Source organism: Phocoena phocoena, chromosome 3 (genome assembly GCF_963924675.1).
Source record: "Phocoena phocoena chromosome 3, mPhoPho1.1, whole genome shotgun sequence".
NCBI lineage: Eukaryota > Metazoa > Chordata > Mammalia > Artiodactyla > Phocoenidae > Phocoena > Phocoena phocoena.
This window is the reverse complement of record NC_089221.1, coordinates 126,887,194-126,899,710: the sequence shown is the minus strand read 5'-3', so window position 1 is coordinate 126,899,710 and position 12,517 is coordinate 126,887,194. Positions and strand designations below refer to the sequence as shown.

General features: G+C 42.2%; 1 protein-coding gene across 3 annotated transcripts in view; it reads right to left on the bottom strand.

The window, feature by feature from the left end:
* HMGXB3 (HMG-box containing 3) overlaps positions 1–12,517 on the bottom strand; it is a 58,534-nt gene that overhangs the window by 30,904 nt on the left and 15,113 nt on the right. For all 3 annotated transcript variants that reach the window (XM_065873620.1, XM_065873619.1, XM_065873621.1), the window contains 6 exons: positions 11,733–11,864; positions 7,207–7,625; positions 4,520–4,695; positions 4,285–4,382; positions 1,986–2,084; positions 286–435 (listed from right to left, as the gene is read on the bottom strand). In XM_065873620.1, coding sequence (XP_065729692.1) covers positions 286–435; positions 1,986–2,084; positions 4,285–4,382; positions 4,520–4,695; positions 7,207–7,625; positions 11,733–11,864 — 1,074 coding nt within the window. The remainder of the gene's footprint in view (positions 1–285; positions 436–1,985; positions 2,085–4,284; positions 4,383–4,519; positions 4,696–7,206; positions 7,626–11,732; positions 11,865–12,517) is intronic.

Genomic DNA, 12,517 nt, shown 5'->3' with positions numbered 1-12,517 from the left:
AAGGCCTGTGTTGGCTTCCCCCCGGCACCCCCGTGAATGAACTTTTGGTCCACTGAGCTAGAAGGTTCACAGAGATCAAGGTATCTGGTCAGCCCCCACAGCTTGGCAAAGAGGACAAGGAAGCCCAGAAAGAAGGCACTTGCCCAGGTTCAGAACCTGTAACTTGGTTCCAGTTCGGGTACTAACTACTACTGTGTACTAAGAAATCCTTTTATTTCTCCTAAAGCTGGTCTGCTAACAGAGCCCAATCCAAGGCTGCGGGGTGTGTTTGGGGAAGGAACTCACGAGAACCTTGGTGGTTTTCTCAGTCCGGTCTTTAGCAAGGTTAAAACCACAGCTGGGACAAATCCGCGGTTTATGCCGATTGGTGTAGACATAGCTACAAGAGGGATTCTTGCACTTTCCCCGACCTCTTGATGTAGCCAGGCCCAAATCCTAAAAAAGTAAGACTGCAGTTCAATTCTACAAGTCAACTTACACCTGGGCAGAGCCGAGAATCAGGATGACCTGCTGTGGGTAAAACAGAGAGGGCAATCACAAAACCAGATTTAGACGAACTCTCCAAGAGCCTTGAAGCAACAAGACACTTTTTCTGCAGCTATCCCCTTTCAGTCTTAATACAGCCTAAATAATTGTGGCAAGTCCTTCCCTATCTGTGAAACAAGTGAGTTGAATCTCAAAGGTCAGAAATTCAACTGCCTTCAGGGTCCAGGCAATCAGCAGAGTGAAAGAGGCCTGTTCTAACAGAGTGCCAGAGACTGTGGTGAACCGAAGATTTCAAGCTCCAATAAAGATAAATTGTGACTTCTGGACTATTTAAGCTCAAACCTCTGGCACCTAGACTCCTACGACAAGCTACAGTCTAATTAGCCGAAGAGAAGGTCCTGGGCAGTTCCTACCAGATGGTATCCCTAGTGGCCTCTCATAGCCAAACGGAAGAGGTAGTGAAGGGATGGATGGCATGGAGAAGGTAGTAATTAGGTCTTTAGAAGAAGAAGCCTGAGCAGCTCTCTAGGATAAGAGAGACACTCTCCCCAAGGATCAGGCCAGATGAGGCACTGACCCACCATACTATGGGCTGTCTTGTTGCTACTGAATCCTAGCACAGGGCATGGCACAGAGCAGGTGCTCAATAAAGTTTCTGAATTTTAAAATATCTAGCTGCTTTCTCAAGATCTGTGTATCTTACTCATCCAGGGAAACTGCCAAATGATACCTGGCTGATTGGTACCTTAAGGATCAACAAAATTAGAGAACGCTGAGCAAGAGAAGCCCTAACGTGCTTTCTAGACCAACAGAGTATTTTACAGACAGTGAAAACTGAGGACCAGAGAAGGAAAGAGCCTTGCTCAAGGTTAGATGCCATGCTAGCAGCAGAGCCAGAACCACTTTTGGACTAGGTCTTTCGACACCCAGTGTTTATTCCACTGCTCTAGGCTGCTTACCCTGCAAAAGGACGACCCCAGAGTCACACATTCATTTATTGGGATGTTAACGTGTTATGTTAAAAATAAAAGTCGGGGAGAGAAAAACTTGGTGAGAAACACCAGGCTAAACAAAAGTTGCTTCACTAAAGCACTTCTCAAACCCTTTCAGATACTAGTACTGAATGTGACTCTGTTTTAGGGAGGAAAAAAATACATTTCTCAAACTTATATGTAGACCACACTTTTGAGGCTAAAAGGTCCAAAGACTGCTGAATGTTGAAGCTAGACTGGATTCTCATCTCCAGCTACTCTCAAAAGAAATATCCTGGTCTCAGCTGGCCTACACTTCATGGATCTCATCTGGGAAAAAGAGCAAACCTAGATGATTCACCCAGTAGCTATCATCTGTACCACTGACAGGATCTTCAGAATCTATGATCTAGCCCTCACCCTACTCTCACTCCCAAGTACCACTACCCACCCACCTCAGACTCCTACTCACCCTCAACCACACAATCAAACTACCTCTATGTCAACCCATCACCTGTCTGCACTTACCAGTGTGACGGTGCAGCTATACTTATATGGAGGAAACATATCAGGCTTGACCTCTACAACTTTCACCTGAGATGTCCTGTTGGCTGGGCCATTTGGTAGCTGTAGATCAAAACAAATTATTTTAGTGCTTCTGAACCTCAGTCAAACTCCTGAGGTCCTGTGTCCTGAAACAGCTTGAGGAAACAGTTGCCCAGGCATTTGTAGAGCTATGTTCCAAATGAGCCCTCTGGAATGCTAGTCAGCAGTCACCAGCCCACCAAAGGTTGAGTGTCACTTTCAACTCCAGGGGTTCCCACACTCTTTTGCACAGCTTCTAATACTGCATACCAGAAACACTATGAGTCTGATTTACAACTACTATCAAGTGAGAAAAGCATGTAATAGCTCTGTACACAACTATGTGGTTGAATTATGCTGACATAAAGAAGTCTGGGGAATTCCCTGGTGGTCCAGTGGTTAGGATGCCACGCTTCCACTGCTGGGGGTCTGGGTTCAATCCCTGGCCAGGGAACTAAGATCCTGCAACCTGCATGGCACAGTCAAAAAAAAAAAACACAAGAAGTTTGAAAGATTATTCACTAAAATGTCACAGGTTGAGGGAAAGATCATGGTTGTTTTCCATTTTACCACAATCTATAAAAATTTTCAAATGTTCTATATGGAATGTAAAAAAGAAAAGATGAAGAAAGCATTCTAAATTAAAAATAATTATTCTGTAATAATGAATTTAAGTTAATTTTCAGAACATAAGATTTCATGTAACTTAACTGGTTTAAGACTAGTAAAGGGGTTTATGGCTTTTTAACAAATATCCAATTTGCCAATTAAAAGGAAACTACACAGAAGACTGGGAATTTATACACACATGAAGGGAATCTAAGGGCTGGAAATCTAGGAAGCAGCTGAAGCAGACTCGATTACCGTCCTTCTATTCCCCGAGATCACACATGCACCCAGTGGTGACACCACATTTGGGTGAAAACAGATCAACCTTCAAAATAGAAGCTGGCTGATAGCCTTGTTGGGGCAAATTTGGAACTATCAAACAAAAGCAGTTACCTGACAGAGAGCACACGGCAAGGGAGATGGCAGACTTGATATTCCTATTCCAATTTGGTCCATGTCAGGGTTTTCAATTTCAAACTGAGGGATTGTGAAATTAACTTAATGGGCCGAAACCAGCATTTTGGAAAAAGAAATGGAAAAATGACTGCATAAAATAAGGGCATAGCTTCATTAAACTTTTAATGTGTATATGTATGTATATATTTACAGGGCTGTGATGTAGAAATGTGTTTGTTACTGACGGTCATACTCTCAAAAGTGCTGATTTAGGGATCTCTGATCATATTCAAGTCACAAATGGCAAAAGAACTAAAAAAAAAAATCTAATAATAAATATACTTGAACACATGCAATTTTGACACCTGAGAAATCTTTAATAGCTCTATCATTAAATGGAATGAACTGTACTGGTTACAAACCAGTACATGGAGAAAGAGCCATGCTTTTAGGTTTAAAAAATTACATTTAAAAGATAAACACAGGCTAATGCAGGAAAGAACTTGGCTGAATGAGCGCACACCAGACCATCAATAACAGTTATTTCTGGGTGGCAGGATCAGAAGAGACTTATTTTCTTTCTGCCTTACCTGAATTTTATTATCTATAACAACCATGCATTCACTTTTTCTAAAAAGACATGATAACTAAATGCAGCATATAATCCTAGATCGGATCCTGTTCTAACGTAGAAAATGCTATAAAGGACACAACTGGATAAAACCGACGAAACTGGAATACAAATGATAAAGTATCAATGTTTCAGTAACAGAATATCTCTAGTCTTAGGAAATACACACTGAAGCATTAAAGAGTAAAAGGCCATGTTACCTTTAAATTATGTGTATTTTAAACATACATACACACACACACACACACACAATGGGGAAGAAAAATGAGCACAAATCATAATGCAAAATGGGCTAATATGTTAACAATAGGTAACTAGGTAAAGAGTACATGTGTGCTCTTTGTACTACTTCTACTCTTGCAACTTTCCTTGTTTTAATTATTTCTAAATAAAAAGTTTAAAACATGCATTCATTTTTATAACCAGAAAAAGAAACTAATTAAAAAACAGATAACTCATTCATGCTAACCCTCCTCCCACAGTTCTACCAGTGTTAAGAATAGGCTTTTTGCCTATGGCTTTGAGACACTCAATGGAAGCCCTGTTCTCGGAGCTGCCAGCCGCCCCCCCCAACAGATGGCTCCCGCTCTGGGGAAAGGGTCTTACCTTCACCTCACCAGTGCTAGATGGCTGTTGGATGGGCTGGCCCAGCTGCTTCAGCGTGCTTGGCTTCAGGCCACAAGTCCTCACAGAGGGTGTCTTATCTGAAACAACCAGGAGCCAGACTGGTGACTTAAGTGCATTCAGAGTCTCCCTAAGTCTCTCACCTCCATGCTCAACCCCCACTCCTGTCCCCTTCCCTTTAGAGAGTCCCTCCTCCCGAATCTGTCCCAGACCTTACCACTCAGGGGAAAGGCCTGCCTGGCCCTGGGCAGTCCCATGCTGCTGCCTCGACCCACGTTAGCTGGGGCTGGAAGAATTGCTCTCATGGGTCTTGCTGCAGCCAGTAACGAGGGCTTGCCCCGTGCTCTGCCTTTAAGCTCTGGGGCTCTGGGCACAGGAATAAGCAGGTCAACTCTGAAAAAAAACAAGAAGGGAGCTCTCCTAGAAATTCCAGACCAGGGGGAAGAAAACCGAAGTGCAATCTTCAGATAGCACTTTATTAGAATAATGTCCTGGTTAAACTGTCAGGCTTTAGACATTAATTAAACCATTAAATAGCTGTGTAACCCTGGGCAAGAAATCTTACTCTTCTGTTTACCTCGTTTGTAATATGCAATCACATGTACTTCATGGGGTCATTATGAAGATAAAAAAGTGCAAAACAGTGCCTACAGTGAGGGATATCAATAGCTACTGTAGTTATAACATCTAATTTGCCTCTAATCAGCCCAAGTATTTAAAGTGTATCAGTCTCCCACATGAGGGCAGCTGAGAGACCCTGGGGAACAAGGTTCATGTTTTCTTCATCTTTGTAGCTCCAGTGTTGAGCATAAAGCCTGCCCATAGAAGGCCTCAATACACATTTGCTAAAGTGCTTCACCTGCCCCAAAGTTCTCTAAGGACACGGAACCATCTCAAAGTATACTGTTAAATTTTAAAAGACAAGATGTCCAAGTATGTATGTTATGCTACCATTTGTGTAAAGAAAGGTGGGGGGAAAATATATATATAACACACACACGCACACACACAGCTGACCTTGAATAGCATGTATTAGGGGCACTGACCCCCACGGAGTCAAAAGTCCACTGATAACTTCACAGCCCTCCATATCCAGGGTTCCACATCTGGCAGATTCAACCAACTGCACACCATGTAGTACTGTAGTACATACATACTGAAAAAAATCCACGTGTAAGTGGACCCACGCAGTTCAAGTCCATGTCTATTCAAGAGTCAACTATGTACGTGTATATATATATATATATATATGTGTGTGTGTGTGTGTACACACATGTATTTTTTCCCTACCTTTCTTTACACAAATGGTAGCGTGACATACATACTTCGACATCTTGACTTCTAAAATTTAACGATATTAATTATAAACACACATACCTCCTATTTGTTTGCATATACTTATAATTATCTCCAAAAACACAGAAAGTTGGGAATATTGTCTCTGGGAAATGGGAATGGAGCACCCAAGGATGGGACAGAAAGATTTGTTTCAGTATATATTCCTTACACTTTTTCAGTCTGAACTATGTGAATATATTTTCTATTCAACAATAAAAGTTTTTTACTTGTAATAGTATAAACCAGAACTTCTAAACCTTGGCACTACTAACATTTTGGGCCAAATAATTCTCTGTTGCAAGAGGCTGTCCTGTGCATTGTAGGATGTCTAGCAGCATCCTTGGCCTCTACCCACTTGATGACAGTAGCACTCCCTCCCCAGTGGTATCAACCAAACATGTCTCCAAACATTGCCACAATGTCCCCTGGGGCACTGCTCCCCTTTGAGAACCAATGATATAAACAAAAAAGAGCCTTCCATTTTAAGACCATAGCTGCCTCTGTAAAGGAGCTACATACATGGAGAATTCAGTCAAGCCTCTAAGGTAAGAAAGCCTTCAAGAAAGGGAGGAAAAACAGCCCACACTTACGGACCTCTCCTATCTGCAAGGCACTGGGCTGCAAGCTTTACACACAACCTTTTTCAGACTGTGTGGTCAGCCACTGAGGATACGATTCTCTTTTATAACACCCAACTCAAGATTTTTCAGAGGGGAAAATGGGTATGAAGTGACTATGCCCATGGTCAAACAGAAGCCCTGGACAGAGTCACAACCAGAATTTAGTTCTCTGACCACCAGGACAGGAATCTTTATTATATAAAGATACCCTAATAAGGCTTCTCTTTTCAAATGCAGTATCCAGAATTGGATACTAGGTTTGTAACATTGCCCACAGCCTGTACCAACAAGACTCTGTAATAACTGCTTTAGGGAGACTGACAAGAAGAGATGTATAAGGAACGGGACAGCAGTGAATAGACAGCAGAGTGTAGGAGGACAGGCAAATAAATGTCTCTAGGCCTCAGCTTCTGTATCTCTAAAATACAAACGATGAATTGGGCTCTGCTATCTCTCTCAGGAATGCTGTAAGGACATGGGACAAAATAAACACAGGGCACTACACAAGCTGCTGTTCTAAACACAATGCTGTAATATATAAACACATTGGGGGACTTCCCCGGTGGTCCAGTGGTTAAGAATCTGTCTTGCAATGCAGGGGACGCCGGTTCGATCCCTGGTCAGGGAACTAAGATTCCCACATGCCGCGGGGCAACTAAGCTCACGCACCACAACTACAGAGCCCGCATGCCACAACCGCAGAGCCCACGTGCTCTGGAGCCTGCGCACCACAACTAGAGAGCTCGCATGCTGCAACTACTGAGCCTGCACGCTCTGGAGCTCACGCGCCACAACTAGAAAGAAGCCAGCGCACAGCAACGAAGAGCCCACACGCCACAACAAAAGATCCCAATGTGCCGCGACTAAGATCTGATGCAGCCCAAAAAATAATAAACATATAAATATTTTTTAAAATAGGGGGAAAAAAATAAACACATTGGGTTACCCTGTAGGCTTTTTAGGAGCAGGGAGTGAATTGGAGGTGCTGGTCCCCTCAGCTGGTGGTGGCACGTCTAGTCCAGGACTGTCATTCTCAGTTGTCCCCAGAGAGACCTCACGCTGCACACCACTCTTGACCACTGGCTTCTTAATGACTGCTGTACCACGATTCCCAGGAGTTTCCTTGACCAAAACATGGGCATCTGAGATGATCACTTCCTCCCACTCATTCTCCTCACCCACGTCTCTTTGAGGAGCTATACTTAGGAGCTGGCTTACAGCTTCTGAGTTCTCCAGAGTCAGTTTGGAAGAGTTTTCCTTAGCAGAATTTTGCTCGGAGGTGAGAGGCTGCTGATTTCTTTTAACCACAGAGCCTTTGGAGGAGACTCCAGAAGTCAATTCCACTTTGACTTTGGCTGGCTTTTCCTAGAAAAAAAAAAAGAAAATCTTTCATGCATATAACATTTTACAGTTGACAACACATTTACAAATATTCTCTCATTTGACCCTTGTAACAATAATGTATGAGGAACATATAAGAAGCTGAGGCTGAGAAAGGAAGAGGCTGACTTCAGGTCCCAAGTATAAAACTGGCCTGAACCTAAGTCTTCTGATTCCAGTTCCCTTTCACCACTGTATTCAATGTCCGAGTTAGGATAAGCCTATTCTAATAAATTTCTTAACGACATGTTTCTTCAGGTTTCAGCGAATAAATGCTGACATTGTTTTACCTCGACCTTTGATTGTTCAAGGCCCTCTCCTTTATGTCTACAAAGAGGCTGACATACTGCCATACTGGGCCTAGAAGTATTAAGTTGTTTATCTTGGTGGTCCCTTTATGAGACTCACTTAATCACAATGTGGTCACAATGTCGCAAAGACTGAATGCTTCCAACTCCACTGGGGAAAACTCTCATCTTTTTCCCAGATTCTTTCAGGTTGAGTCCTAAAAGTCAGCGTAAGGCTGATTTACACATACACCACAAACTTCTCACTGGGTCAAATCAGATCACACACATTAATTACATGCTAGAAAAGGTTCCGACTCACTAAAAATACCAGCTGCTGTTATCTCAGACAGACCTGAGGTTTACATACATATATGTACACACGAACACTTAAAAAAATTTAACAGTGGACTTCCCTGGTGGTGCAGTGGTTAGGAATCCGCCTGCCAATACAGGGGACACGGGTTCAATCCCTGGTCTGGGAAGATCCCACGTGCCATGGAGCAACTAAGCCCGAGGGCCACAACTACTAAGCTTGCACGCTAGAGCCCACAGGCTCTAGGGCCCCCATGCCACAACTACTGAGCCCACATGCTGCAACTACTGAAGCCCGCGTGCCTAGAGCCCGTACTCCACAAGAGAAGCCACCGCAATAAGAAGCCCGCGCACTGCAACGAAGAGTAGCCCCCGCTCGCCGCAACTAGAGAAAGACTGCACGCAGCAACGAAGACCCAACACGGCCAAAAAAAAAAAAAATTAACAGTGGTCATCTCTGTGGTAGGTCTCAAAGGCTTTTTCCTTCCACGTGAATAGCGAAAGGCACTATAAACTAGGAGACAAAACACAAAAGCTGCACTCTGCCTAGGCTCTGCTTCAACCTAATTGCTTATGTCACCTAAGGCAAGCTTCAGCTGATTCCTCATTTCCCATTATGGAATAAGAGAGCTCTGTGTTTGTCAACAGCAGCAAGATAGCCTTTTGGGTGGCCCAGCTCTTCATGGTGGAGGGGCAGGACCCCCTGCACTTCACAGGAAATTCAGCATCTGTGCCCAATGCCATTAAATTTCAGTATTATCTCCCAGTCACTGACTATCAAAAACCCCTTACATTTCAAAAGTCCCTCTGGGCAACACGGTGCCTCTGGTTAGGAATCAATATAGACGACCTTAAGAAATCTCCAGTAAAGCATTCTCAGATTCTAACACACAATTACAAACCATGAGGACAAGAAAAATTCCAAGTAAACTGTACTGAGCTTACTGACTGCTAAAGAAGGAAGAGTCAGCAGAAAAACAGGAGACAAGATAAACTAAACCCCTGAGATGAGATCTTTGAGCAGAACACTGCCCACTAAGTAGGCTATAGACAAAAATTCTTTGCAGGAAGACTGGATATTTAAGCAATCAGAGCAAAAAACTCTAGTTGGTGATCTCACATTTCCTTAACTCAGCCTGCCCTTTTTAGATGTCACTTTCTTTCAAGATGGAAGGCAAATACTACCAGTTCCTCGATCAGAGACCTCAATTACTGCTATCAGAGAGCCCACAGTAATGAGGCCTTGAGCTATATACCATACCTTGAGCCTTATATACCATCTTTTGTTCCATCCAACTCACTGGGAACTGTGCCACATGTTCCTTGGGCTAATTTTAGCCAGTATGAACTCCAGAACAATATAAGAAAAGGTGAGTCATTTCCTGACTGGCATGGACACATTTGGAGCTTTTAGAAACTATTTATAATTGCTCTTTCAAAAATCAGAACTCAGGAAATCTTAAGATTCTGCAGGTAAACAGCACAGCAATGCCTGAGAAGTATGGTTTAGTGGAAAAGGCGACAGCATAACTAGCAATGTGAATGTTACCAGTCACTTCTCCTAAATCTCTTTTTCCTTAGCTGGAAATTTGGGAGTTGAGCTAGCTGATAACCAACGTCACCTTTATCTCTAAAATTTTAAGTGCATTGATGCTACATTGTTACTTTTTTTCTTCTCACACTCAGGTATTCTGTTCCTATGAGATTTAGAAATCACAGTATCTGCTCTTTACGTGGTAATTCTTGCAAAAACCTTTGGGAAAAATATTCTGACTTAGCAAGTAAAGACAGGACAAGTAGCTAAGAAAAAAACTGTTTTCATGTCATGAGTTTGATCTCAAAAAGAGAATGGCTCAAGTTATTCAATCAAAGGGGGAAAAAAAGACAAAATGAAAAAGGAAAGAAAACCAAAGTAAAAACAGAATCTGAAGCAGACTAGGCACAGGATCGGTTACACTCTTTCATGCAAAAGCACAGGAAATAAGGTCATTTGACAGACCTGCTGTGCATCAGTGAAGAAGGACCAAGGAGGAGTCCAACAACTATCCAATTCAATCTTCCTACTGCAGCTGGGGAAGTACATTTTGGGAGAATAATTAGGGTGGGAATAAATGAAATGGCTTCACAGTGCACACTAAAAACTCCACAAGGCCCTAGGTACTTCCTGCCCCTTGAAATGTTAATTGTCTCTACTGTTGCTCTTAATATTAATTATATTGCTGCCAACAATGGAAGCAGTGAAGCCCTACTGAGGATTAAATATTCAATACACTAGGAATGTGCCATCCACTTTGCATGGATCATTTCATCTGACCCCTCCAATAACCCTAATGAGGTAGGCACTATTGTTAACTTCCATTTACAAATGAAAGGAAGCCTAAATCAAGAACAGAGACATAAAATGACTTGCCCAGGGTGACAAAGCTAAATACTTGGGAAGTAGGGTTTGAACTGAGGAAGCTGACTCCAGAATTGTATTCTTAATTATTAACCTATTCTGCCTCCGAAACTGGTGCTATCCTGAACTCCAACACTCAGCCAGAGGACAAAAGTCACCATCCAGTAATTTTCTGAGAGTTATTCTGTGGAAACCGCCCAAAGGAACGTAAGTATGCTGCTATTTAAGTTTTCTCTACAGAAATGAGTTTGGACCATGAGTCAAACACATGACGAACACAATCCTAATCTAAGCTATTTTCACAAAAACAATGCCTTCTTTCCCCTTCTATCTATCCAAATTCTACTGATGTTTCCAAACCATCTTCTCTATAAAACCACCTGACTATTCTAGTCCTTTTGTCCCTAAATACTTTATATCAAAAATGTGGCAAGTATGTATGATTCATGTAGTCAGCATACAACAGGTAACGAACATGTGCCGAACTGAACGTCACAGGGGCTCAGCTCTAACGCTCATTTACTTACTGAGCACCATTTATTTGGAGACAGAGGTATACATCTGGAACGTTACGCTATGGGAGACCTGAATATCGGGTTAAAGACCTCCACTTTTAATAGGAACTATATGAAACTAAAAGGACTCTGAGCTAGGGAATGAGATGTGTGCTGTGCGTGTGAATAGCTAAGCAGTCAGTGCGGAGGGTGGATTGTTAAAAATGTAACCCTAACAAGAAATGAATGATTTAACATGGTGTAGTCACTCATGGAAAACTATGAAGCAATTAAAGATAATGTTTTTGAAGAATATTTAATGGCATGATATGTTAAAGGAAAAAAAGGCAAGATACAGAACTTGTATATCCACAGAAAAAGGCTGGAAGAAAATATACTGAAATCTTAACAATAGCTTTTCTTTGGATGGTATGAGATTACGGATAACATTTTATTCTTTCTTTTTAAAAAGAAAGAAACTGACTTATTTGTGTCGTCAGAAAATTAAATGAATATTAATTTAAGTCATCTGTTCTTAAAGGGAATAATAAGCCTACTTTGTGCGGTTTCCAAAGCAGTGACGGCCAATGAACTTTACCTTTGGGATCCACTTCCCTCCTAGGAAGTTACCACAGGTAGGGCACTTAGGTGGTTTGTGCCTCGTGACATATGTGAAGGAGCAGCCTGGGCTGGTGCACGTCCCATGGCCCCGTCGGGTGTACGTAGTAGTCTGTGTTTAAAAAACAAAAAGAAAAGAGCAAGTCAGAATCAACACCACAGTCTAATCTCTGTCAGATCCTGATGACCATTATAACCACAACAATGCCAGGAGGATACCAGCTTGCAGAAGGCCGATTCATGGTATCTTAAAAGGTCAGAGTTGGAAAGGTCCTAAGATACAACTAACTAGTTCAGTTTTTAGAAATGGAGAAAGTGAATTCAAATGAAGAAAGACAGCTGCCCAAGGTTACAGAGTTAGGTACCAGAAGTATAAAGGTAAGAAGAGTTGCAATTAATTAAGCAAAGTACCACACAGTGCTAAACACTCTACCAATATCTCATTTAATGTTCTCAGCAATGCTCTGAAGCATTATTACTACTGAGGTTCAGAGTAGTTAAATGCTTTGCCTCAAATCATGTAGTGACTCAAGGACAGAGCTAGACCCAGAAGACAGATCTTATTGATTCCTGGTCAAGATTACTTCCATGCATCCTGCTGCACCCTCTGGCTCTCAATACTTCAAAGAATTTGCTTCTTCATTCTCGTTAGTTAAAAATCAAAGAACCTAGGACCTAGGGTTCAAAGATATAAAAAAACAGTCCAGTCGCTAAAATAATGAGAGGGAACTCCAGTTGAAACCAGGTCCTCTGACACTCCACAGG